The following is a 27,058-nucleotide window of genomic DNA, read 5'->3' as shown; positions in this document are numbered from 1 at the left end:
ATAAGAAAAAGTAAACAAAAAATAGTTTTTAAGTGTTAAATTTTAATTATCATTTATTTACAAATTAATAAAAATAATTATATTATGTATTAGTTTTCTTTTTTGTATATTATATAAAGTGTTAAAAAGTAATACATATTCATACATATTAAATTTTAAACTTATACATACATACATACTTATGTAATATATATTTCACGAAATAAATGTAGTTTAAATTATACAAAAATAAATTTGCGTTTTTTACAGTTAAAAATAAGTAAATAAATGGGTTAACAGAGACTAAATGGTACTTTTCTAATTGATAGAGCTACGCCGATCACATCAAGTTTTCATCATATCTTAAATTAAGGTTTAAAAATCGCCATTTTTAAGACATTATAACAGCACGAAGTCAACTTTATAAAAACTTAATGTCCTCTCTGTTATATCTTATTCCTTCTTTGATATCACTTAATCTAAAGTTTAAAATAACTATAAAGTCGATTTTGACTTTGTTTTGCGTCAAAAATACTCCCAAGAACAGTTTTCCAAACAATTCAATAAACATTTTAAATTTTGTGATTAGTTTTGGGTCACAAGTTTGTTGTTCGATCAAGATATCTCAAAGGAATAAAAGTTTCAAATCAGTCTGTAGTGGTTTAGAAACTGTATTTTGGAAATAAGTCGGTATCTGGAAAATCATTGGATATATCGTAACAAAATTTCAACATGGTTGGAGCTGAGATGTTTCCGAGTTGATTAACTGGCTTCCATCTGTAGGCCGAATTCGTATCATAAATGGATTTCATGCCCACTAGCTTAAATTCGGCCTACGATCAGCTACTCTTAATCAGAAAAAGTTGATAATAGAAGTATCTATATAATCTATTAACTCAATAGCATTTCTGCTCCACTTATAAAACCTAATGGTTGCCTATTTCATTCCTAGCTACATTTCCTACTTCATTTTGGATCTGTTTTTGGTTCATTGTTGCTATACTGTTTCTAGCTCTTCATCTTCATCACTTCACACCACATTCATAGATCTTTTGTATTAATGAACAATTACTTAGAAAGGCTGCAATTGCACAGTGATCGGCTAACACTTCTTCTAGAATCATTATACTCTTCCTGTTCAATCCTAGTAGAACTTTGGTTGCCTTAATGTTTAAACTTAGCCAAAAGGTTTTGGATACCTGGCAAAACATTACTCTGTGTCAGGATTGATTTATGCAGTCTTTTAAAAGTTTTGCCGACCAATCTCTACTTCCTTTATATGTACATATGTATATTACAGCGTCGTGGTAACCAAAACAACATTATTGAGTTCATCCTAAATAATTAAGTGCCCTTTTGGTGTATTTCTTTGGATTTGATGTAACATTCATACATCTTCCTTTCAAACTACCTAACTGGTATACGTTCCATTGAACTAGAGTATAATGCCTTTAGGAAGGCTTCTTCATCGCCCCTTTTTCCTGCGGGGAATTGCTGGCTGCCATGTTGCCGCCAACTGCGAGTTTGAAAATAAATCCCGTGAAAATGAGTTGTATAACGAGAGAAATAAATAAAACAGTATTACGAATACAAAAATTCCCCAATCTGGTAGACGAGCAAAATTCCACTTTTTACTTAATTTTGGGATTCCGATTTTATTTAAAATCGTTGAAAATTTAAAAATAACTGAATTCTTAGCCGGCTTAGAATAGGTGACCTCCGGTAGGTTGGTGTTCTAGTCTGGTAGACCGTAGGTGTTGGGTTCGATTTCACACTAAATAGCCGGTTTACAGACGATTTTAAGCCGCCGCAAACATTTTAACTGTCAGCTGCCGGCGCCGTTAATATTTGTCAACGAAGGCTTTTGATACAAATTGTTGTGTAAAACTGCATTTATGTTAAGAATTTGTTAATAAACTATTAAAAAAAAGAATTGCCAGAAAAAAATAGCGTGAAAAATATTAAATTACTTTTATTTCAATTGTAAATACAAATGTGTAGACTGTAGTTAAATGAAATTTAAACTAAAAAGAAAATGAGTAGACCTCGTAGTGTCCTTTGTCCGGTCGCTGTTGTTTATATAGGCTTAATCTTAAAATGCAAGCCGATGAGTGAGAAAACTAAACATTTAAGATCCTGTACCAAATAGTAAAAGCAACGCAAGCCCTCGGGATCTTTGGAACGGTTTACATCGACCAGTGAACCGGTCTTAGAGGTGGTAAACGATATGTGCTCATCGCCAATGACAATTTCAAGTTCCTGAAAAAGCGACATATTTGAAAACATAAAATAAAATTGAAAAAACAATTGTGCGTTGAAAATTACCTGTCTTCCTACACGATCTGGTGGTGGCCAAGGTGAATCATCTTCAGCCATTATTTCTGAATCTAAAATAATACGTTTGAGCTCTTCCATCACCGATTGATGAACAAATGCCTCTTTGCGAATCATGGTGTCATTTTTGTAGTTCGAGTTGTTGGCATAGCGCAGTTTGCCATCGGGGCGAAACTCAAACTCGAGAAATTCGTGGCCAAATTTACCTTTATGCCCGACATAATAACGTAAGTAGAAATCTTCTGTAGACATTTTGTGTCTTAATTAATTGCAATTTATATTTATTTGCACCTTTTTTGTTAAGAATTTTACGATTTTACTACTTGTGGTTTTTCGGCACAAAAAAAATATAAAAACGCTTTCACATTAGAAATGTCAAAAAGTGTTTTGTTGTTGTTGCCAGGGTTGTATTCTGCCGGTAGAAAAAGTGGTGCCAAGTTTGTTTTGTAGCGAAAAATAAATATATTTATGTAGAGAGCAGTTTCACAAACTCTTCTTAATATTTTGATGTTGGTGCAACCGCTCAGAATTTTGTAAATGCATTTATAATGGGATAGTTAATATAGTTATCAAATACCTATTAGATTTTTTCGACTTTTTAAGTTAAAAATATAATGCTTCCACGTAGTTTTTTTAATTTTTGCAATAAAAATAGAAACATAATTGAATCGATTTTAGACTGATTTTAGTTTAAAAAGTCGACTTTTTGACCGTTTTTTTTTTTTTTTAATTTTTTCGATTTTTAAACTGTTAAGTGGCGGTTGATTCAAATCTGGTATGAATTTATTAACAACCTTAATATAATAACATAACCTCCACTACTACGCTATATGGTTTCCATGGCAAGTGCTATATAAATTTGTTTATTTTAATAACCCAATAACCTATAAATATGTAGTTGTTTTTGTCGTTAATAACAAAGTAGTTTAATAACAAAAACTTCAGTTGTAATAAAAAAAAAAATACTTTTAAATATGCCAAATCAAAAAAAGAATCAGGTAAATTGCAATTATTTTGCTACATCAGTACGATTAAACAACTTTATTAACTATTTTATAGAATAAACGGACTCGTGCTTATGTAGAAGAAGTTTTTCGTCAAATTGAACAAAAACCAGATGTAACCGATATTATGATACTCAATAATAAGGGTAATCCGGTTAAAACGACTATGGAGAGTTCCTTAGCCATACAGTACGCTGGTCTCTATGAAATATTGCGCGACAAAGTTTGTATGGGTTTACAGAAGATGGATGCACGTAATGAATTAATTATGCTTAGATTAAGAACTACTAAAATGAGACCTTAATAGTTCCGGATGGTAAAATTACTATTGTCGTAACACAAATGCCAAAGATGGTTTTCAAAATGCCTAACCACTCTTTTATTTTGAAAAATTTTAATTATTTGTATTAGCCAAATGTTTTTTTTAACAAGAGATAGATAAAAAAAATAAAATAAAAGTTTTTTTTATATAAAATACATATGAGATTAACAATTCATTGTACCACCACTATAGTAAATTCCTTTTCTGGTGCTACTAAATATTCAAATTTTCTGGTGGCTATGCGTAAAAATTTCAAATCGTTTTGTACTGTCAATATCACGTACTGCACTTCTAGCGGCCGATACCAACATTTTACAAATTAACTTTATAATGCCCACCGATACGGTATTGTCATAGGAAGATATAGCTATGTACCATAGTTATTATTACAGACCACATAACCCAAGGCATTTTTCATTATACGTTCCGTATTTTCAGCATTGCGTCGTATTACCGCTTCTAAAGGCTGTAAAATTGAAAAATTGATGAATTTTAAATTCTTTAGATGGTTTATTGTTATTTGAATATCTTACCATGTTGGAAATATATTTTTTGTTACAATTGAATGACTTAAAAAAATAGCTTTGAAATAATTCAGTTTATTTTTGATAAATTCAAATGGAGAAGGAATCAAAGAATAATGAAGGAATATTTTGATTTTGAAACAGAACTTCAAATGAATGAATTCATATATAAATCTAGAAATCATAAATCAGGATGCACTAAGTAAGGTGAAATCGTCAAGGCAGCTGGTTTTTATTTGTTTATTTAAAAAGTGCTTGGGTTATGTCAAAAATAATTTATTTATTTTTATTCTAACATAAAAATTAAATTTGTGTTTTCTAACGAAAAAATTTCAAACCAAAAATTATGAATGAAAATGCTAATAAAGGGTTCCAAATGAAGAAATTCAGATGAACCAGCAATAAGACGTTGTCCTGCTGCGAATACAATTTAAATGTAACGACGGTTTTATAGGTAATATTGTGAAATACGCAAAAAATTTTCTTTCCAATATTTATTATTTTATTTTTCAATTTCATTTTGACAAAACCCATACTGAAAACAACAAAAAAATATTGTGTTTGTTGTGGTTGTTGCCCAAACGCTCTCACCTTACTTATTACATCATGTCATAAATCTTCAATATAAATTTAACCCTTTCAGGGTCAAAAATAATTTATGTCTAGAAAAAAACTTGAAAACTTGTATTAAAGATAATTTGAGTATGCTGAATCCGGGAAAAATAATATTTTTGAATTTGAGTTTTCCCTAATGAGTTATAGAAGGTCAAAGTTAAATGTCGAATATATTCGACATTCGAAAAACAGTCTCCAAAAAGTACCACAAATATTTTTTATGATTTTTTTTTTTTTTGTAAAATGTCTTCTTAAACTTCTTTCAATACAATACAATTAAAATCTGCATAGTCCGTTCTCCTAAAATACAAATTTTTTGGCCATTAAATGAAGCTTTTTTTTAAACGTTGTTAAAAAGCACTTTTTAAAAAGTAGTCATAAGTGATAATTTCTTAAAATCTCATTTTTAAATACTTTTCAAATACGGAAGATCTTTCAAAATCTCAATTATAAATATAATAAAGTCTTCATTTTCATCTAAAAGAAAAAAATTAAAACTAAAGTTAAATATTATACCCAAAAAATGCTTAAAAACAGAGTCTATTGTAATGTCGAATATATTTTTTTTGTAAAATACAATACAATTTAAATCTGCATAGTCCGTTCTCCTAAAATACAAATTTTTTGGCCATTAAATGAAGCTGTTTTTTAAACGTTGTTAAAAAGCACTTTTTAAAAAGTAGTCATAAGTGATAATTTCTTAAAATCTCATTTTTAAATACTTTTCAAATACGGAAGATCTTTCAAAATCTCAATTATAAATATAATAAAATCTTAATTTTCATCTAAAAGAAAAAAATTAAAACTAAAGTTAAATATTATACAAAAAAAATGCTTAAAACAGAGTCTATTGTAATGTCGAATATATTCGACAAAACCACGGAAAGGGTTAATAAATTTTTTTTTTGGGAAATGTGTCAAATACAACACTTTACAGCTCTTCGACGAGTATGAAAATGATCGCAATTCGTTATCGGTCATCTTAAGATTATAATGCTGCGTATGACACGATAATTTAAAAATCGTTATGTCATTAACGAATTCTAATGCCAGATACAGCTCAGAAAAGTATACATTGGACTGTGTATTTTTAAATTTCTTGTTTTTATTAAAATAAATAATAAAATTCCCTTAATATGCTGTAATGTAAATAATACACACCTGGCAATGCCGTAAAACAGTTAAACTTTCAAAAAAGAGCTTTTTTTCTTGTTTAATCTCTTTTCTTCCTATTTCTAAAAATGACAGCTTAAAACGTAATGCAAAAAATGCCAAGAAAGTAATGACATTTCTCGCGCGCTTGTACACATTACAACAACAAACAATTTGCTACAACAAAGTAAAAAGTCAAAACAAGAAATAAAATCACAAAAAAACTATATAAGAACGTAGAAAAAGTGTTGGAAGTATTGCTCTGGTTCAACAATAAAATACAGTGTATTTATTATTTAGTTACAAATTAAACAAAAAAATAAATCATTCTAATGTAAAAATGTGTGCAGATTATTTATAAGAAAAATAGTGAGTACATTTTACATAAATTTTAATTAGAAAATGTGCAATTTGTGATACTTTTGCAACATTGTAATTTTTCTTACTTTGTGTGTGCAATCAAGTAAATGGAAATGTGTGTTTGTGTATCATGTAAAATTGATAAAGTCAGCAAATAAAATGTATACACATTGTAATCTAAGCAGAAATGTTTTGCAATTTTAGAAGATAAAAAAAATGGAAATCAAGCAAGTTTTGTAATAAAGTTAATTTCTTTAAAGTTTTGTAATAAAATATTGACACAATTTTTAAGGTTTTTGCAATTTGAGGAGGGGTTCAGTGATGGAAAAAGCCCCAAAAAATGTCAACTCATTTGCAAATATTAAAATATTTTTTCTGTTCTTTGCTTTGTATGTAATTCCTATAGATTTAGCAAAAAGTAGCAACGTAGGAATTTTCTTTACTTTGTGCAGGTTTTTTTTTTTACTTTATTTTTTCGTTTTTGTTGTTATCGTTTTAGTTTCAGTGGAGTTGTTTTTCCCCAAGTCCTTAGAAAGTACATACAAAAGAGTATTACAACGTGAGAGCATACTAGGAGGTTTATTATAATGTGATTTGTACAGAGAAGAGCAGGAAATCTCGGTCAAAGTAATTTTACAAAACAACTGTTCGGCAACTATGTAGCTTTGCGTTGTTGTTGCTATTATTGTCACAACATTGTTGTACTAAGTGGGTTTATTCCCTGCCGGTAACAACAACTACGTCACACCAACATCACACGTAAATTCCATAAAATATTTTATCACTGACATGCGCACTTTTATTCTCTTACTCTCTGTGGTCGAGGAATATGATGAAAATATTAGCTTTATAAACTATTATTAACTCAATGTAAGAGTATTGTTAATAGTTTGTTTATATGCTTGAGAAGTGATAGAGAGAGAGAGTGGGTGCATGGTTTTCTGTGATATTTTGTTGTTAATGTTTTTGCAACAATGTTAATTTGACATGTTTACAGCGTGTCTGCAAATAACAAATGTACAAGTGAAAGTTGAAGTAAAATGTAATGTAACAACAACCAACTGCAGTAGGAATCAGAGAAAGAGTTACCAATATTAATTTTTCCTAATAAATTACTGGGTTGTTGGGAATAATTTATGTTTATGATTTAAGAATGAGATTGGTGTGTTATATATAAAAATAATGCTCAACTAATGGCACTTGTTGCATATAAATGTTTAACAATATTTAAGAATATACTGTTAGAAGGCCTTAAAAGTTTATATAGACCATATTATTTTTATGGAGTAGACTATATTAAAGACCAGATAGTAGACTATATTATAGAATAGGTTAAAGTCGCGACTACAGACTAGGCTATATTGAAGACAATAGATTAGGCTATAGTCCAGACGACAGACTAGACTATAGTCTAGACTATAGCCCAGACTATAGACTAGACTATAATCTAGACCATAGAGTAGACTATTGTCCAGTCTATAGACTAGACTAGACTATAGTCCATACTGTAGAATAGGCTATAGTCCATACTGTAGAATAGACTATAGTCCATACTATAGACTAGACTATTTTGCAGACTTTAGACAGACTATAGACTAGACTATAGTCAAGACTATAGTCCAGACTATAGTCCAGACTATAGTCCAGACTATAGACAGACTATAAACTAGACTATAGTCCAGACTTGGACTAGACTATAGACTTTACTATAGTCCAGACTATAGACTAGGCAGACTATAGTCCAGACTATAGACTAGACTAATCTATAGACAAGACTAGACTAGACTATAGTCTATAGTCTATAGACTAGACTGTAGTCCAGAATATAGACTATACTAAAGTCCACACTCTTCCAGACTATAGACTAGACTATAGTCCAGTCTATAGACTAGACTATAGTCCAGTCTATAGACTAGACTATAATCCAGACTATAGAAAAGACTATAGTTCAGACAATAGACCATAGTCCAGACAATAGTTTAGACTATAGACTCGACTATAATCCATACTATAGACATGAGGGTAGTCCATTATATAGACAAGACTATATTCTAGACTAAACTATATTCTAGACCTATACTATAGACTAGAGTATAGTTCAGTCTATAGACTAGACTATAGTCCAGACTATCGACTTGACTATATGCTAGATTATAATCCAGTCTGGACTATAGTCTAGTCTATAGACTGAACTATACTCTAGTCTATAGTATAGGTCTAGAATATAGTTTAGTCTAGAATATAGTCTTGTCTATATAATGGACTACCCTCATGTCTATAGTATGGATTATAGTCGAGTCTATAGTCTAAACTATTGTCTGGACTATGGTCTATTGTCTGAACTATAGTCTTTTCTATAGTCTGGATTATAGTCTAGTCTATAGACTGGACTATAGTCTAGTCTATAGTCTGGAAGAGTGTGGACTTTAGTATAGTCTATATTCTGGACTACAGTCTAGTCTATAGACTATAGACTATAGTCTAGTCTAGTCTTGTCTATAGATTAGTCTAGTCTATAGTCTGGACTATAGTCTGCCTAGTCTATAGTCTGGACTATAGTAAATTCTATAGTCTAGTCCAAGTCTGGACTATAGTCTAGTTTATAGTCTGTCTATAGTCTGGACTATAGTCTGGACTATAGTCTGGACTATAGTCTGGACTATATTCTGGACTATAGTCTAGTCTATAGTCTGTCTATAGTCTGAACTATAGTCTGGACTATAGTCTAGTCTATAGTCTGTCTATAGTCTGCAAAATAGTCTAGTCTATAGTATGGACTATAGTCTATTCTACAGTATGGACTATAGTCTATTCTACAGTATGGACTATAGTCTAGTCTAGTCTATAGACTGGACAATAGTCTACTCTATGGTCTGAATTATCGACTTGACTATATGCTAGACTATAGCCTAGGATGTAGTCCAGGCTATAGACTAGACTATAGTCCAGACTAAGACTAGACAATAGTCCAGACTAAGACTGGACTATAAACTACACTGATTCAGACTATAGACTAAAATATAGTCCAGTCTATAGACTACCATATAGTCCAGACTATAGACTAGACTATAGTCTGGACAATGGTTCAGACTATGGATTGGACTATATTCTAGACAATAGTTCAGACTATAGACTAGACTATAATCCAGAATATAGACTGGACTATAGTCCAGACTTTACCAACGACTATAGTCCAGACAAGACTAGACATGACTATAGTACAGACTATAGACAAGGCTATAGTCTAGACAATGCACTAGACTATAGTACTTACAAAATATTAGACTATAGTCTAGAATGTAGACCAGACTATAGTCCAGACTTTAGACTAGACAGTAGTGCTGACTATGGTCCAGATTTTAGATAGGACTACACTCTAATTATAAGGCAGACTCGAGACTAGACTATCGTGTAGAAAATATTGCGAACTATAGTCAAAATTACAGACTTGTCTAGGTCTATATAAAATATCTAATGCAAGCACAGCAATGCAGTTTTCTGTTATCCTCCCAAATGTGTTATTTTGGCATACAGTAACTCTAACTGACTTCCGTCTCACTTACTCAAACTTTGTTGTAAATTCCTAAATACCATTAAACAAGAGAAATTGCCGCACAGTAATAAAAAACGACAAAAAAAGAAAAACAAACAGGAAGAAACAAAATGCTGAGAATTGCAACAATGTTGCTCAATGTTAAATATTTTTCACTCTCTCTTTTCCTTTTTTTTTTTTTTGCTGCATTTTTGTTTTGTTTTTATTGCAACGTTGCAGTTTTATGTACAACATTCCTGCCATATGTATGGGATTATCATGTCATTTGCCTCAACTACACATACTACACTCAACGAGTAGTCGGATCTAACATGTGGTTGATGTAACCAAAACAGTAAAATCGATGACATTGAGCGCAACAATGTTGCATATCCACCATAATAATACTGGCTGCACTCCTTTTTGCACTCTTTTTGCTTTTTTATCTTCCTTTTTGTTAGTTCGTTTATGTGTCGTGTATGTCCTGGCTTGGTAAATGTCGAGGTTAACGACCACAACACAACTTTTATTTTACAATTTTTTTTTTCATTTTTTTATTTTTGAGGATACAATGTATATACAATTTATATAGTTTTGTTTAAATTTGTTGTTGTAAATATTACAACTCTCAATTGTGAATGCAAGCAAAAAAAAAAAACAAATGAAACTTTACATGATTTGTTTGACGAGCATGTATAACCTTTATTCTCCTTGGAGGGCTACTCCCTTTTCTTTTTTCTTTATTTGTTTGTAATACTTTGTATTTTTCAATATTTTTCTGCTGATACTCAACACTCAACTCCTTGAAGTCCTTTAGCTGCATGCTTCAGCAGTAAATTCTTGCATTTTGTAGAGTTAGTCAGTCAGTCATCATCATACATTAGGAAATCAAAACTGTACAGTAATTTCTATATTTTGTTCCTTTTATTTTTCATTTTCATTTCTCGGTTTTATTTTGCTGGCTTTCTTTTGTTTTGTTTGTTTTCATTTTGGTGGTTCTGATGGAAGAAAGAAGCAGGAGGCCTCTTTTTTTCTTTCTTTCTTTTCTTTTAGTAATATTACATAGATTTTCCCGGTTGATGGTATACAGATATAACAATACCATTTCCATTTTAATCCTTTGCCCTTCCTTACATACCTAGATGTACATATGCGTCTTTATATGCTGTTATGTGTGTATGACTATGGACACATACCCCAACCAACCAAACAGCCAACCATCCATCCATCTATCCAGTCATTTGTATGTAGTGTATGTTGTTGTCGCTGCTGTATTTGTTGTTGTTGTTGTTGCTGTTGTCATTATTACATTTATACAACATTTACTAACTGCAATGTCTACTAGTGCTTTGAAAGTACCAAGCAGCCAGTAAGTGTTTGCGTATATTTTTTAAATGCAAAATTCAGTTGGAGTTTGTTTCCCTATTTACTTTGTTGCATTTCATAATATTCCTCAAAAGTGTTGAAAATTCAGTGGTCTAAAAAATTATACTATAAAAGTAAGTTTTTCTTTTTAATTTTATTAGTTATTTGTTGTTCTTTTTATTTAGTATATAATTTTTTATTAAAAATTATTACATTGCAGTTTTTTTGTGAAATATTTTCTAGTATATTGTTGTGTATATAGTTTTAAATTTAGTAAATAACTCGTTTTATTTTTGGGTAAATAAAGTTATTGATTTCATTTGTAGGGCTTTACTTTATTACTTTAGAAAAATGTATTGTGTTTTTCTTTCTGCTAAAAACTTTTTGTAAAATGTCTGGAATTTGACCTTTTTTGTTATTGTTATATTTAAAAATAGTTTTACTGTTGGATTTAATGCTATTACTTACTGTCTACTAAAGATGCTTTATAAATGAGTTAAATAGTGTAAAAAACATTTAAAGTAAAATTATTTAAATCTGTTAAATATTTGCTTAAAGTTTTCGTTGTTGCTGTTAGAAAAATAAGAATTAAAAAACAAAAACATTCCACAAATTTGTTGGTTTTATAAAAATAATAAAAAATATAGAAATATCCTAACTGCCACGCCCTGCATTTAAAACATTTCATTTAAAAGACTTTTTTTAATAACAAGCTTTTAAGCTTTAAAATTGGAAAGTTCCTTAGCCAGAAACGAAGTTGTAAAAATAGAAGGTGGTATCAAGAGTTATCTATATAAAACCTATTACAATGTCTGAAGACACTAAAACAGTTTAGCCTTATATCAGATTATATTTCTAAAAACTTCAAAGAATTTTGCATCCTTGGAATTTTAAGCGAAAATGTCATAATACGGTGCAAAGACAAGTAGACGATTCTTCAACTCTTACTCCTCTTCCTTATGAAAACCAGTCTATAATCTAGTCTAGTCTAGTCTATAGTCTAGTCTATAGTCTAGTCTATAGTCTAGTCTATAGTCTAGTCTATAGTCTAGTCTATAGTCTAGTCTATAGTCTAGTCTATAGTCTAGTCTATAGTCTAGTCTATAGTCTAGTCTATAGTCTAGTCTATAGTCTAGTCTATAGTCTAGTCTATAGTCTAGTCTATAGTCTAGTCTATAGTCTAGTCTATAGTCTAGTCTATAGTCTAGTCTATAGTCTAGTCTATAGTCTAGTCTATAGTCTAGTCTATAGTCCTAGTCTATAGTCTAGTCTATAGTCTAGTCTATAGTCTAGTCTATAGTCTAGTCTATAGTCTAGTCTATAGTCTAGTCTATAGTCTAGTCTATAGTCTAGTCTATCGTCTAGTCTATAGTCTAGTCTATAGTCTAGTCTATAGTCTAGTCTATAGTCTAGTCTATAGTCTAGTCTATAGTCTAGTCTATAGTCTAGTCTATAGTCTAGTCTATAGTCTAGTCTATAGTCTAGTCTATAGTCTAGTCTATAGTCTAGTCTATAGTCTAGTCTATAGTGTCTATAGTCTAGTCTATAGTCTAGTCTATAGTCCTAGTCTATAGTCTAGTCTATAGTCTAGTCTATAGTCTAGTCTATAGTCTAGTCTATAGTCTAGTCTATAGTCTAGTCTATAGTCTAGTCTATAGTCTAGTCTATAGTCTAGTCTATAGTCTAGTCTATAGTCTAGTCTATAGTCTAGTCTATAGTCTAGTCTATAGTCTAGTCTATAGTCTAGTCTATAGTCTAGTCTATAGTCTAGTCTATAGTCTAGTCTATAGTCTAGTCTATAGTCTAGTCTATAGTCTAGTCTATAGTCTAGTCTATAGTCTAGTCTATAGTCTAGTCTATAGTCTAGTCTATAGTCTAGTCTATAGTCTAGTCTATAGTCGAGTCTATAGTCGAGTCTATAGTCTAGTCTATAGTCGAGTCTATAGTCTAGTCTATAGTCTAGTCTATAGTCGAGTCTATAGTCTCTATAGTCTAGTCTATAGTCTAGTCTATAGTCTAGTCTATAGTCTAGTCTATAGTCTAGTCTATAGTCTAGTCTATAGTCTAGTCTATAGTCTAGTCTATAGTCTAGTCTATAGTCTAGTCTATAGTCTAGTCTATAGTCTAGTCTATAGTCTAGTCTATAGTCTAGTCTATAGTCTAGTCTATAGTCTAGTCTATAGTCTAGTCTATAGTCTAGTCTATAGTCTAGTCTATAGTCTAGTCTATAGTCTAGTCTATAGTCTAGTCTATAGTCTAGTCTATAGTCTAGTCTATAGTCTAGTCTATAGTCTAGTCTATAGTCTAGTCTATAGTCTAGTCTATAGTCTAGTCTATAGTCTAGTCTATAGTCTAGTCTATAGTCTAGTCTATAGTCTAGTCTATAGTCTAGTCTATAGTCTAGTCTATAGTTCTAGTCTATAGTCTAGTCCTATAGTCTAGTCTATAGTCTAGTTCTATAGTCTAGTCTATAGTCTAGTCTATAGTCTAGTCTATAGTCTAGTCTATAGTCTAGTCTATAGTCTAGTCTATAGTCTAGTCTATAGTCTAGTCTATAGTCTAGTCTATAGTCTAGTCTATAGTCTAGTCTATAGTCTAGTCTATAGTCCTAGTCTAGTCTAGTCTAGTCTAGTCTATAGTCTAGTCTATAGTCTAGTCTATAGTCTAGTCTATAGTCTAGTCTATAGTCGAGTCTATAGTCTAGTCTATAGTCTAGTCTATAGTCTAGTCTATAGTCTAGTCTATAGTCTAGTCTATAGTCTAGTCTATAGTCTAGTCTTAGTCTAGTCTATAGTCTAGTCTATAGTCTAGTCTAGTCTAGTCTATAGTCTAGTCTATAGTCTAGTCTATAGTCTAGTCTATAGTCTAGTCTATAGTCTAGTCTATAGTCTAGTCTATAGTCTAGTCTATAGTCTAGTCTATAGTCTAGTCTATAGTCTAGTCTATAGTCTAGTCTATAGTCTAGTCTATAGTCTAGTCTATAGTCTAGTCTATAGTCTAGTCTATAGTCTAGTCTATAGTCTAGTCTATAGTTAGTCTATAGTCTAGTCTATAGTCTAGTCTATAGTCTAGTCTATAGTCTAGTCTATAGTCTAGTCTATAGTCTAGTCTATAGTCTAGTCTATAGTCTAGTCTATAGTCTAGTCTATAGTCTAGTCTACAGTCTAGTCTATAGTCTAGTCTATAGTCTAGTCTATAGTCTAGTCTATAGTCTAGTCTATAGTCTAGTCTACAGTCTAGTCTATAGTCTAGTCTATAGTCTAGTCTATAGTCTAGTCTATAGTCTAGTCTATAGTCTAGTCTATAGTCTAGTCTATAGTCTAGTCTATAGTCTAGTCTATAGTCTAGTCTATAGTCTAGTCTATAGTCTAGTCTATAGTCTAGTCTATAGTCTAGTCTATAGTATAGTCTATAGTCTAGTCTATAGTCTAGTCTATAGTCTAGTCTATAGTCTAGTCTATAGTATAGTCTATAGTCTAGTCTATAGTCTAGTCTATAGTCTAGTCTATAGTCTAGTCTATAGTCGAGTCTATAGTCGAGTCTATAGTCGAGTCTATAGTCTAGTCTATAGTCTAGTCTATAGTCTAGTCTATAGTCGAGTCTATAGTCGAGTCTATAGTCGAGTCTATAGTCTAGTCTATAGTCTAGTCTATAGTCTAGTCTATAGTCTAGTCTATAGTCTAGTCTATAGTCTAGTCTATAGTCTAGTCTATAGTCTAGTCTATAGTCTAGTCTATAGTCTAGTCTATAGTCTAGTCTATAGTCTAGTCTATAGTCTAGTCTATAGTCTAGTCTATAGTATAGTCTATAGTCTAGTCTATAGTCTAGTCTATAGTCTAGTCTATAGTCTAGTCTATAGTATAGTCTATAGTCTAGTCTATAGTCTAGTCTATAGTCTAGTCTATAGTCTAGTCTATAGTCGAGTCTATAGTCGAGTCTATAGTCTAGTCTATAGTCTAGTCTATAGTCTAGTCTATAGTCGAGTCTATAGTCGAGTCTAGTCTAGTCTAGTCTATAGTCTAGTCTATAGTCTAGTCTATAGTCTAGTCTATAGTCTAGTCTATAGTCTAGTCTATAGTCTAGTCTATAGTCGAGTCTATAGTCGAGTCTATAGTCTAGTCTATAGTCTAGTCTATAGTCTAGTCTATAGTCTAGTCTATAGTCTAGTCTATAGTCTAGTCTATAGTCTAGTCTATAGTCTAGTCTATAGTCTAGTCTATAGTCTAGTCTATAGTCTAGTCTATAGTCTAGTCTATAGTCTAGTCTATAGTCTAGTCTATAGTCTAGTCTATAGTCTAGTCTATAGTCTAGTCTATAGTCTAGTCTATAGTCTAGTCTATAGTCTAGTCTATAGTCTAGTCTATAGTCTAGTCTATAGTCTAGTCTATAGTCTAGTCTATAGTCTAGTCTATAGTCTAGTCTATAGTCTAGTCTATAGTCTAGTCTATAGTCTAGTCTATAGTCTAGTCTATAGTCTAGTCTATAGTCTAGTCTATAGTCTAGTCTATAGTCTAGTCTATAGTCTAGTCTATAGTCTAGTCTATAGTCTAGTCTATAGTCTAGTCTATAGTCTAGTCTATAGTCTAGTCTATAGTCTAGTCTATAGTCTAGTCTATAGTCTAGTCTATAGTCTAGTCTATAGTCTAGTCTATAGTCTAGTCTATAGTCTAGTCTATAGTCTAGTCTATAGTTAGTCTATAGTCTAGTCTATAGTCTAGTCTATAGTCTAGTCTATAGTCTAGTCTATAGTCTAGTCTATAGTCTAGTCTATAGTCTAGTCTATAGTCTAGTCTATAGTCTAGTCTATAGTCTAGTCTACAGTCTAGTCTATAGTCTAGTCTATAGTCTAGTCTATAGTCTAGTCTATAGTCTAGTCTATAGTCTAGTCTACAGTCTAGTCTATAGTCTAGTCTATAGTCTAGTCTATAGTCTAGTCTATAGTCTAGTCTATAGTCTAGTCTATAGTCTAGTCTATAGTCTAGTCTATAGTCTAGTCTATAGTCTAGTCTATAGTCTAGTCTATAGTCTAGTCTATAGTCTAGTCTATAGTCTAGTCTATAGTATAGTCTATAGTCTAGTCTATAGTCTAGTCTATAGTCTAGTCTATAGTCTAGTCTATAGTATAGTCTATAGTCTAGTCTATAGTCTAGTCTAGTCTATAGTCTAGTCTATAGTCTAGTCTATAGTCGAGTCTATAGTCGAGTCTATAGTCGAGTCTATAGTCTAGTCTATAGTCTAGTCTATAGTCTAGTCTATAGTCTAGTCTATAGTCGAGTCTATAGTCGAGTCTATAGTCGAGTCTATAGTCTAGTCTATAGTCTAGTCTATAGTCTAGTCTATAGTCTAGTCTATAGTCTAGTCTATAGTCTAGTCTATAGTCTAGTCTATAGTCTAGTCTATAGTCTAGTCTATAGTCTAGTCTATAGTCTAGTCTATAGTCTAGTCTATAGTCTAGTCTATAGTCTAGTCTATAGTATAGTCTATAGTCTAGTCTATAGTCTAGTCTATAGTCTAGTCTATAGTCTAGTCTATAGTATAGTCTATAGTCTAGTCTATAGTCTAGTCTATAGTCTAGTCTATAGTCTAGTCTATAGTCGAGTCTATAGTCGAGTCTATAGTCTAGTCTATAGTCTAGTCTATAGTCTAGTCTATAGTCGAGTCTATAGTCGAGTCTATAGTCTAGTCTATAGTCTAGTCTATAGTCTAGTCTATAGTCTAGTCTAGTCTATAGTCTAGTCTATAGTCTAGTCTATAGTCTAGTCTATAGTCGAGTCTATAGTCGAGTCTATAGTCTAGTCTATAGTCTAGTCTATAGTCTAGTCTATAGTCTAGTCTATAGTCTAGTCTATAGTCTAGTCTATAGTCTAGTCTATAGTCTAGTCTATAGTCTAGTCTATAGTCTAGTCTATAGTCTAGTCTATAGTCTAGTCTATAGTCTAGTCTATAGTCTAGTCTATAGTCTAGTCTATAGTCTAGTCTATAGTCTAGTCTATAGTCTAGTCTATAGTCTAGTCTATAGTCTAGTCTATAGTCTAGTCTATAGTCTAGTCTATAGTCTAGTCTATAGTCTAGTCTATAGTCTAGTCTATAGTCTAGTCTATAGTCTAGTCTATAGTCTAGTCTATAGTCTAGTCTATAGTCTAGTCTATAGTCTAGTCTATAGTCTAGTCTATAGTCTAGTCTATAGTCTAGTCTATAGTCTAGTCTATAGTCTAGTCTATAGTCTAGTCTATAGTCTAGTCTATAGTCTAGTCTATAGTCTAGTTATAGTCTAGTCTTTAGTCTAGTCTTATGTCTAGTCTAGTCTATGTTAGTCTAGTCTATAGGTCTAGCTAGTCTATAGTCTAGTATAGTATAGTCTATAGTTCTAGTCTAGTCTAGTCAGTCTAGTCTAGTCTAGATATAGTCTAGTCTATAGTCTCGTCTATAGTTCTAGTCTTATAGTCTAGTCTTAGTATAGTCTATAGTCTAGTATAGAGTCTAGTCTAAAGTCTAGTCTAGAGTCAGTCTATATCTAGTCTATAGTCTAGTCTATAGTCTAGTATATTAGTCTGCCTCTAGTCTAGTCTATATATAGCTATGTCTAGTCTATATTCTAGCCTTATAGTCAAGGTTATAGTATGTCTATAGTCTAGGTCTATAGTCTAGTCTTATGCTATAGTCTAGTCTAAGTCTAATCTATAGTTTAGTATATAGTTTAGTGTATAGTTTAGTCCATAGCTCAGCCTATGAACTTATCCATTTACTAGTCTATTGAGTAGTCTACGGGCTTGTATATTGACTGTATTATGGACTAGTTGTCGACTTGTCTATTTATACGTCCAAGGATTAGTCTATTAAATATTGTTATGTTGGTTGGTTATGTTATTGTCTGACCCATTAATTGTTTGATTTATTGGCTAGTGTATGAATAGTCTATGAACTTGTCTACCACTTGAATATCCTGTGACTAGTTTATTACTCGCCATTCATTCTATATTATAAAATTATTTAATTTAAACTTATTTTCCTTCCTTCTTTTTAGATATCTACGGAATATCCAGATCGAAAATATGCATTTAAATAAAACAATTTTAGTTTTAAAAAATTCAAGCTAATAGTTATGTAATCAAATTATCATAACAAATAAATGCATTTATAAGGACAGACCTCTCTCTACACAACAGCAACAACAAGAAAATAATGCAATAAACAATTAAATAGAAATATTAATAAAAACTCGAAAGGCTTTAGAAACAGTTATATACGAACATTTGTATCAATAAAAACCTGTAACATTTGAAAACCTGAACAAACTCCTTCTAAAGGACTTGCTAAACATAAATATAAAATTAAAATGAAAATATAAAACATCTCTCAGGATAAAACTAAAAAGCTAAACATTCCATCTTTATTAAACAACATAAATTAATAAAAACGAATAGAAAAAAAAACGTATTTAAAATACCTGATTAAAACAACACGTAAATCTCAAGCAACTCAATTTTTTTTAAAACATAACTAAGCAAAAGATCTCAAACTTAAAGCCTCATTAAATAATTGTTAAAAAATATAACAAGCAAAAGGTTTCACTTCCAAATTTAAGCAGCTCTGAAAAGAAAAACAACTTAAAACACATACCAGCAGAAGAAAGGAACCGCTTAAAGAAAGTTAAAAAAAAGTGAAAAACTTATCTTTAGTTTTGAAGGTCAATATAGAAAATTGTATAAATTAAAAATTTTAAATAACCTACAATAACAGCAGAAGAATAAAATAAACTTGAAATTTGGCCAAAAAATAATTTTGCTAACGAACGATTACCGGCAAGGCGTGTACGTGGGAAAGAAATAGTAATCATGTCAAAAGTTCAATATTAATGCAAAGTAATAAGACATAAACACGAAAAAGTAACAAACATTTACGAAAACTAAAAAAACCAGAATATAAAAAAGCCAAAAAAGAAGCTCGGAAAAAAAAACTACAGGAAAAATCTGTATCCTACAATATGACGGCTTCAGTTATACATACAAATGGTATAAACAATAACAATGGCCAAAATAGCAGTAGCAATGGCAATAGCGCCACAGGCGGCAGCAGCAGTAATGCAACGTCCTTTACTACAGCTCGTGAAATTAACACTTCATACTCTTCTACAACAACCGTTTCTGCCTCAAATTCTGTCCCTAACGTCTCTTCGGCCAACAGCACCTCGAACAACTTTAAAACCTCAAACACGTTGAAACATTTCACACCCTCTTCCTTGGCCAACTTTTCATTTACATCGACAAATCTCTTTCAATTACTTTCCATCTTTTGCCTGTGTTTGTTGTCCTATTACAATTCAACACAATGCGGTCTAGTCTTTGATGATATCAGCGCCATACGAGATAACAAGGATTTGAGACCAACGACTCCGCTAAAAAACATATTTCTCAATGACTTTTGGGGAACGCCGATGCGCAAAGAACACTCTCACAAATCATATCGTCCCCTGACTGTGCTCACGTTTCGTTTTAATTACTGGCTGCATGAATTGGAATCATATGGTTATCATGCCATTAATGTTGTGCTGCATCTTGCAGTCTGTCTGCTATGGAAACGTGTCAGTCGCCTTCTGGTACTGCAGTGTACTCAACGCGAAAGTTTGGCTGTAAAATGCTCATTCTTCAGCACTCTACTGTTTGCAGTGCATCCCATACACACAGAAGCTGTTACGGGAGTTGTAGGACGTGCTGAATTATTGTCATCACTCTTCTTTCTCGGTGCATTTCTGGCCTACTCTCGAGCTGTTAGTAGCAGCTTGAATGCTGCAAAAAAATCCCAAAAACTTAAAACGCAATGGTTTCAATTGTGCATCAACTTTAGTTTGTGTTTATTAGCATCGATGCTGTGCAAAGAACAAGGCATAACTATCGCTGGCATTTGTGTAACCTACGAACTGTTCGTGGTGCAAACTATACATCCTTTGCAATTGTGGTATACACTGTTAAATCTCTTCGAAGAAAGACCAGCATCGTCAAATCAAACACCGTCACCAACAAATAAAGCAGCCATCTCAAAACTATTACAAGCCAGTGCTACTTCGTCTGTCGTGGGTGCATCATCACCATCATCGTCGGGATTATTAACGTTGAAAACTTCTGCTACCAGTAGATTTACAACTCCTATACAATGGTCATCGTCTCTATTGAAACGTTTAGGATTTTTAATTTTCATCACTGTCTGCCTGTTAGTGGGTCGAGTCTATGTTATGGGCTCTCAATTGCCGGTATTTACACGTTTCGATAATCCTGCATCTGCCGCTGAATCTCCGGCCCGTCAACTAACCTACAGTTATTTAATTTATTTAAATTCTTGGCTACTCTTATTTCCCTGTGATTTATGTTGCGACTGGACTATGGGTGAGTAAGAAAAATGCAATTGTGAATTAAAAGCTATAAATTAAGAACATAAAGGTATAGAAGCAAAGGCAGTAATATCCATTTTTAACTTTTTTTTAAATAAACTATCTTACGAAGAATTCGTATATCCTTTTATTTTCAAAAAATAAATGAAATAATTGAAGTTTGAACTAAATCTATATAGACCAAGACGCTACCAAGTTTTTTCTTTGGTTTATGGAAAAAATGGAGATTACTGTTTTTGCTCAATTATATAAGGCATTCCTGGCCTTATACCTTAAGGTAAATGTTTTTGTGTATATAAATGTTTATTAAAATTTTATAAATTATGGAGGTGTCCTCGATTCATCAAACATAAGTCCATTAAAAGTTGATACATAAACTACAATTCCAAAAATGTTTCAATTTCAAGAATAATACTACATTGTGTCCAGATTTCATTTGAGAAAAGTTGTTTTTCTAATGTGGAAATGATCTGGTGGAGTCTCACTGTGTTTTTTTCATGCAGTGTATTGTGCTGGAACTAGGAAAATAGTTTGTGGGAGGGAGGATAGAGGTACATAGTAGTGTTTGTGGACAGTTGATTTAAACCCTTGTACATCGAAAGTGGCGGCGAATACTTCTTCAGTTTGTTCCATATACTAACAGAGCGGCTGAAGAATGAATTTTCCCTGTAATGTGTTGTGCAGTCCACCGGCCAATCGACCATAAATGGGTGTTTTATTGATGAGAGTTGTGTGCTGCGTAAAAATATACGGGTATCGGGAACGAGTTCCCTAATATCAGAGGAACATATTCCGTTATAGTATCTATAGAACAGTGAAATACAATCAATAGAGTTAGATACTCTACTTTCACCCTCTCTTGTAAGCGGTCAAGTAGGTCCAAAATAGACTTCCAAGCTCCGGCCCATACATGAGTGTTATATTCCATTTTCGGTCGGATATATGTAAGTGGTGTAAAAAGTAAGAAGATCAGATTGATCAGACCGTTTCAAAAAGCCGAGTATAACCGGCATCGCACTGAGTTTCTGATTCCTTACTATTTACACCACATATATGTAAATATAAATGGACCAACATTATCTGCCATGCGATTATTGAGTTTTGAGGGCTAAAATCGACTCTGTTAACACGACCCCATCAAATCGTGATGGAGCATTTCATTCATATTGCGCCTCACTGCCCCATTGTCTAGAGGGTTTGACCTATAATTGAAATGAATGGCAGATATTGCTGTCATCAGCAAAAGAGTAAATTGAGTTGGAAGTTTGACATAATGGAGAATTTTGAGAACTAAATACCTTGATCTTTATAAATCATATGTTTGTAATAAAAGGATACTATCCCCTTCATCGTTCCCAAATGTATTTCCGCTCCGGAATGAACCGATTCCTAATCGGCCAAAGATTGTCAACACAGCAACAGCTGCATCAACCGGAAGTTTTTTCCTCAGGAAAGAACGTCTAGTCCTATCCAATCTGTTACAAGAACAACAATATAGTTTAGTTTTCTTATATAATCCTAAGTGTTTGTCTACGGATATATTGAATTTCCTCAGTAGTAATAGAATTTTAATACGGAATGTATGATCATACGCCAATTGCATAAAGTCGGATTTTAATGTTATTTTACTCACCCCGTGAAGAAGGTTTTTCTTAATATTCTAGTAATAAGGATTGATTTTACGGGACCTATTTGAACCCGATTTGCCAAATCAATCTAAAGCAAAACCTCATAATAAAGTTTATTATTCTTCTTCGTACGAGGTTCTGTCATCTGTTTTCAACAGTGACACGATAAAATAAAATAGTCTAACTGATTTAAAACTTTATTCATGAAAGATCCTCTAACTCATTGGAGCAATAACGTGAATCTTAATCGCTTCCCATAAGTCACGAAGTAAAACAAATTTTTGTAATAATGGCTTTAGTCTTTAGGGAAACACATATAATAGAGTTTCTGTATTAAGGATTGGCTCGGATCCGATAAACTATTTCAGGGGTATGCAGTGTTTACTGATAGATCCGGGATACAAACTGGCTTAGGTTGCGGGATGGATATAAAGAAATTCTTCAGACTCCCTAACGAATGTAATTCAGGCGGAGATTCTAGCTATCTGGAAAGCGACCTGAAAGCGTTGCGGAATGATATCGATATGTCGTCTAATAGAGCATTGATTTTTATACGGTGCATTCTTTCTTAGTCGTTCAATGTAGAAATACTCTAAGTGATATTAGGAGCGGAATAGCGGAATAACTTGCTAGACAAGGTTTGAAGCTTGACCTAAATCGAAAAGGCGGCAGTAGGGTAAAACCACTAATTTCTCACTATTACAGAATTATCTTTGAAATATTCCGGTACACTATCAACAAGTCCTGGAACAGAAAAATGGCTTGTAAAGTAACAAAGGACATATGGCCAAGACTTGATGCAAAAGCAACCAATATAGATATTCGACTGGATAGATGTATCCTAAGGTTTCTGATATGGCTTATAACGGGCTATTGTTCAATTAAAGCTTTTTTAACTGGGACAATACCATACCGTACTTCTGCAGGTTATGCAAAGAGGTTGATATGCTAGAAACTATTAAGTTCATAATTTCTCACTGTTCTAGAATATAGAGTCTCGGACTAAAATAGCTAGAAAAGAACTGGAAAGATTTGCTGGACAAACTAGGAAGTGCGGAATGTAACCCAATAAATCTACTTGAATATCAGGGGAATTAGCCGTGAAGATTCTGATATCCTATCATACTTCTTTCGGTAACTGAATCCGATTAATTTACGAACTAGGCCGACTTCCTTGACCTTCAGTGTTATTCCAGTCCTTTCTTTCTTCCTGTCTGCCTTATCTAACGTTGATAGTCAACCTGCTCTCAGAGCATTGGCTCGTCACATGGTACATTCGCTTCTGGTTGTAGATTGTGGAAACGCCCTTAGGGACATAATGAGACTGTTTGTCATTAAATTGTGTAGGGTGCCGGGACACTGTAATGTGCATGGTAATGAGGTTGAGGACGAACTAGCTAGATTAGGTTCGAGCCTTAATATAGATGACAGAGAAAGGATGGTAAAACCACCCATTTGTCACTATTACAGGCGGATTTTCGAAAGAATCAGTGACATCATAAACCAGTCCTGGAATAGTAGATTGGATTGCAATGTATCAAAGGGCCTATGGCCAAAACTTGATATAGAAGCACTCATAGGGCTGGATAGACGCAGTCTAAGCATTCTCATAGGGATGCTAACGGGGCACTGCTCAGTTAGGGCCTTTGTCAGTAAGTGGGACAGTAATACACCGGATTATAGTAGGATTGATGAGGAGGAAGTGGAGTCGATCGAGCATATACAGAGTCTCAGGCTGAAATGGCTAGGAAATACGTTCCACGACGAAAGTGCGGATATTGCGGGTCTTGACCCTCGCAGTTTATTGATTTTGTCAAGGGCATTAGTCACTTCTTCGACTGGGCTTTATAGGGGGACGATGATTTTCTCTCCTATCTCTTTATTTCTTGGGATAAAGACTTGTTAATTATATCTATCCTTTTTTACCTTCTTCTCTATTTTTGACTGGAAAACACAATGGACCTTAAGGTCTCATAACGTTGGTCTTTGTTCGATAAACTTTAATTATCGTGGGAACGCAGGACAGAACTCTGGATTAATTTACGAACTCGGCCGACTTCCTAGGCTTTCAGTTCCAGTCCTTTCTCTTTTCCTGTCTCCCTTACTTAACATTGGTCGTTGTTCGTTGAACTCCATTCTGGTGCAAATAATTGATTGACAAGGGAACGCAGGACGGATCTCTGTCCGCATAGGCCCACACAATGTTTTTTTAACTGCAGCGCAAATCGAACTCAGCTGGAACCTGAATCTCTTTTAACCCAGCCGAGGGATGTGTCTCGTCTACTAGGTTTACATCTAGCTGACTTGGATAACCAGAACGATGAAGAATAGGAGTAGGGATTAATCTATAGCAAGTGCGGAAATAAGTTCACAAATTTCAGTAGAACACATTCCATTATAGTCGTAGGAGCACCGTCAAGAATTGCGAAGTTAGAGTGGTTTTCTCTACGGTCTGACTGAGAGAAATATCTTCGTGGGAAAGCAATGTCACCTTCCTAGTGGCGCTGGATACACCAAACGAGTTACGCTGCAAGCCCAAAAGACCTTCCACGTTCAAGTCAAGTCAATACTTGTCCTTTCTGCTCAACAATTCTGGCATAAAGGTCCGTAAGGGTAATGTCACCGTCCCAAGACTCCCCGACACGGAAAACACTTATCAGAAATACACTGTAACACAGTTTTGCCCACCATTCCTTTACCCTAATAATAGTTTTACTAATATCCTTTTCAAAACTCCTTTAGTGTAGAAGTAAAAAATGCACTTTGATCAATTAAAGTTTTCCGTCTATCTGCTTTATGTAAATAATCCGGTACACACACAAATAAGGTTTAACATAAAACACAAAAACACAATTTTATTAAGTACAAAGTAATTACACTCTAAATGCCAGGCAATATGTCAAAGGACTTTTAGTTTAAAGTTGTGGTTTTAAAGACCACTTTGTAAATTAAATTTAAATACACAAAAAGGTTTATGCAGTAATTTATGCAAACAAACTAGAAACAGTAGTTTTATAACGAATATTTTATGTATTCTCTTTTCTAGGTACTGTTCCCGTAATTGAAGGTTTCATGGATACACGCAACATAGCAACATTAATAACATTTGGCATATTAGCGGCTCTGGTGGTAAAAGCTTGCATTAGTCAAAGTCTTCAGCATTCACGTATGCTAATCATGTGTTTGGCTTGGATTGTTTTACCATTTTTGCCGGCCTCAAATCTTTTCTTTCCCGTGGGTTTCGTAGTGGCCGAACGTATTTTGTATATGCCCTCAATGGGCTTTTGTCTACTTATTGCATATGGCTTCGAAAGAATTCGAGAAGTGAGTGGCAAGAATATGAAATATTTATTAAATACTGCTTTGTTGCTGGTATTGCTGTCACATTCTATTAAAAGCTATAAAAGAAATAATGATTGGAAGAATGAGTATACTTTGTTTATGAGTGGAGTTCATGTTAATGATCGCAATGCTAAGCTATTCAATAATGTGGGTCACGCCTTGGAAAATGAGGGACGCTTTGAAGAAGCTTTGGCCTATTTTCGACAAGCGGTGATTATACAACCTGATGATATAGGGGCGCATATTAATGTGGGTAGAACTTATAATAATCTTAAAATGTATGCAGAAGCGGAGAAGGCATATTTAAAGGCGAAATCTTTGTTTCCACGCATAAAACCTGGTGAAAGCTATCAGGCGCGCATAGCTCCCAATCATCTAAATGTTTTTATTAATCTGGCGAATTTAATAGCTCGTAACCAGACCCGTTTAGAGGAGGCAGATTTCCTTTATCGCCAGGCTATTAGCATGAGAGCGGATTATGTACAGGCCTATATAAATCGTGGAGATATACTCATGAAATTAAATCGCACTGCCCAGGCTCAAGAGGTGTACGAGAAAGCTTTGCTTTATGATAGTGAAAATGCCGATATTTATTACAATTTAGGAGTGGTATTCCTGGAACAGGGCAAAAGTGCCCAGGCGAATGTTTACTTTAATAAAGCATTGGATCTATATCCAGAACATGAGCAGGCATTATTGAATTCAGCCATATTATTGCAAGAAATGGGAGGCCAACAGGATCGTCAATTATCAAGAGAACGCCTGCACAAAGTTTTAGCTAAAAGTGGTGACAATGAAAAGGTATTCTTCAATCTGGGAATGCTAGCCATGGATGAATCAGACTTTGAGGCAGCAGAACAATATTTCAAACGCGCCATACATATAAAGCCCGACTTTCGCAGTGCTCTCTTTAATTTAGCTCTCCTGTTGGCAGATGCTAATCGTCCACTAGATGCAGTACCATTTCTCAATCAGCTTATACGTCATCATTCAGATCATATCAAAGGACTTATACTACTGGGCGATATCTACATTAATCATATGAAAGATTTAGATGCTGCCGAATCCTGTTATCGCTCAATACTCAAATACGAACCTCATAATATACAAGGACTACACAATTTGTGTGTGGTCTATGTGGAACGTAAACATTTGGCCAGAGCTCAATTGTGTCTACGTTATGCTTATTACTTGGCACCAAGCGAGGACTATATATTGCGTCATTTACAGATTGTTGAACAACGTTTGCAAAAAATTTACAAGTTACCTGATACATCACCTGAGAAACAACTTGCCTTGGTCGATTTCAATCCAAAAGAATTTCCATTGCCTAAAAAAACATCATCATCATCATCCACAACAACAACAACAACTAAAACCTCTCAAACACATACACAAGGAGATTTTCCCAAACGTAAACCAACTAAAACAACATCCTCTTCAATACCATCACCTAATGCCGCCGCAACACCAGCCACAGTTCATCATTCATAGCATTCATATTAAATAAGGAGAA

The 27,058-nt window shown here is 33.3% G+C and overlaps 2 protein-coding genes and 2 pseudogenes across 3 annotated transcripts; 2 read left to right on the top strand and 2 right to left on the bottom strand.

The window, feature by feature from the left end:
* Nucleotides 1–1,926: 1,926 nt before the first annotated feature.
* LOC119609616 (protein mago nashi) lies at nucleotides 1,927–2,698 on the bottom strand. The gene is made up of 2 exons (XM_037964459.1): nucleotides 2,305–2,698; nucleotides 1,927–2,238 (listed from the first exon to the last, which is right to left on the bottom strand). Exons 1-2 carry the CDS (start codon nucleotides 2,563–2,565, stop codon nucleotides 2,056–2,058), a joined length of 444 nt encoding a protein of 147 aa, XP_037820387.1. The 5' UTR covers nucleotides 2,566–2,698; the 3' UTR covers nucleotides 1,927–2,055.
* A 554-nt stretch (nucleotides 2,699–3,252) lies between these two features.
* On the top strand, nucleotides 3,253–3,665 carry LOC119609614 (annotated as a pseudogene).
* A 146-nt stretch (nucleotides 3,666–3,811) lies between these two features.
* On the bottom strand, nucleotides 3,812–10,933 carry LOC119609613 (annotated as a pseudogene).
* LOC119609617 (protein O-mannosyl-transferase Tmtc3) lies at nucleotides 6,136–27,055 on the top strand. 2 transcript variants are annotated; one of them, XM_037964460.1, is made up of 3 exons: nucleotides 6,136–6,299; nucleotides 18,212–20,567; nucleotides 25,247–27,055. In XM_037964460.1, exons 2-3 carry the CDS (start codon nucleotides 19,172–19,174, stop codon nucleotides 27,034–27,036), a joined length of 3,186 nt encoding a protein of 1,061 aa, XP_037820388.1. In that variant the 5' UTR covers nucleotides 6,136–6,299; nucleotides 18,212–19,171; the 3' UTR covers nucleotides 27,037–27,055. The 2 variants fall into 2 exon arrangements, with proteins under 2 accessions (XP_037820388.1, XP_037820389.1); XM_037964461.1 differs by lacking the exon at nucleotides 6,136–6,299 and adding an exon at nucleotides 11,190–11,321.
* Nucleotides 27,056–27,058: the final 3 nt, after the last annotated feature.

This window comes from Lucilia sericata, unplaced genomic scaffold, assembly GCF_015586225.1.
Source record: "Lucilia sericata isolate MDLA Ls3-8-SP2 unplaced genomic scaffold, ASM1558622v1 Contig001019F_arrow, whole genome shotgun sequence".
Classification (NCBI taxonomy): domain Eukaryota; kingdom Metazoa; phylum Arthropoda; class Insecta; order Diptera; family Calliphoridae; genus Lucilia; species Lucilia sericata.
This window is presented reverse-complemented; position numbering and strand designations above follow the sequence as displayed.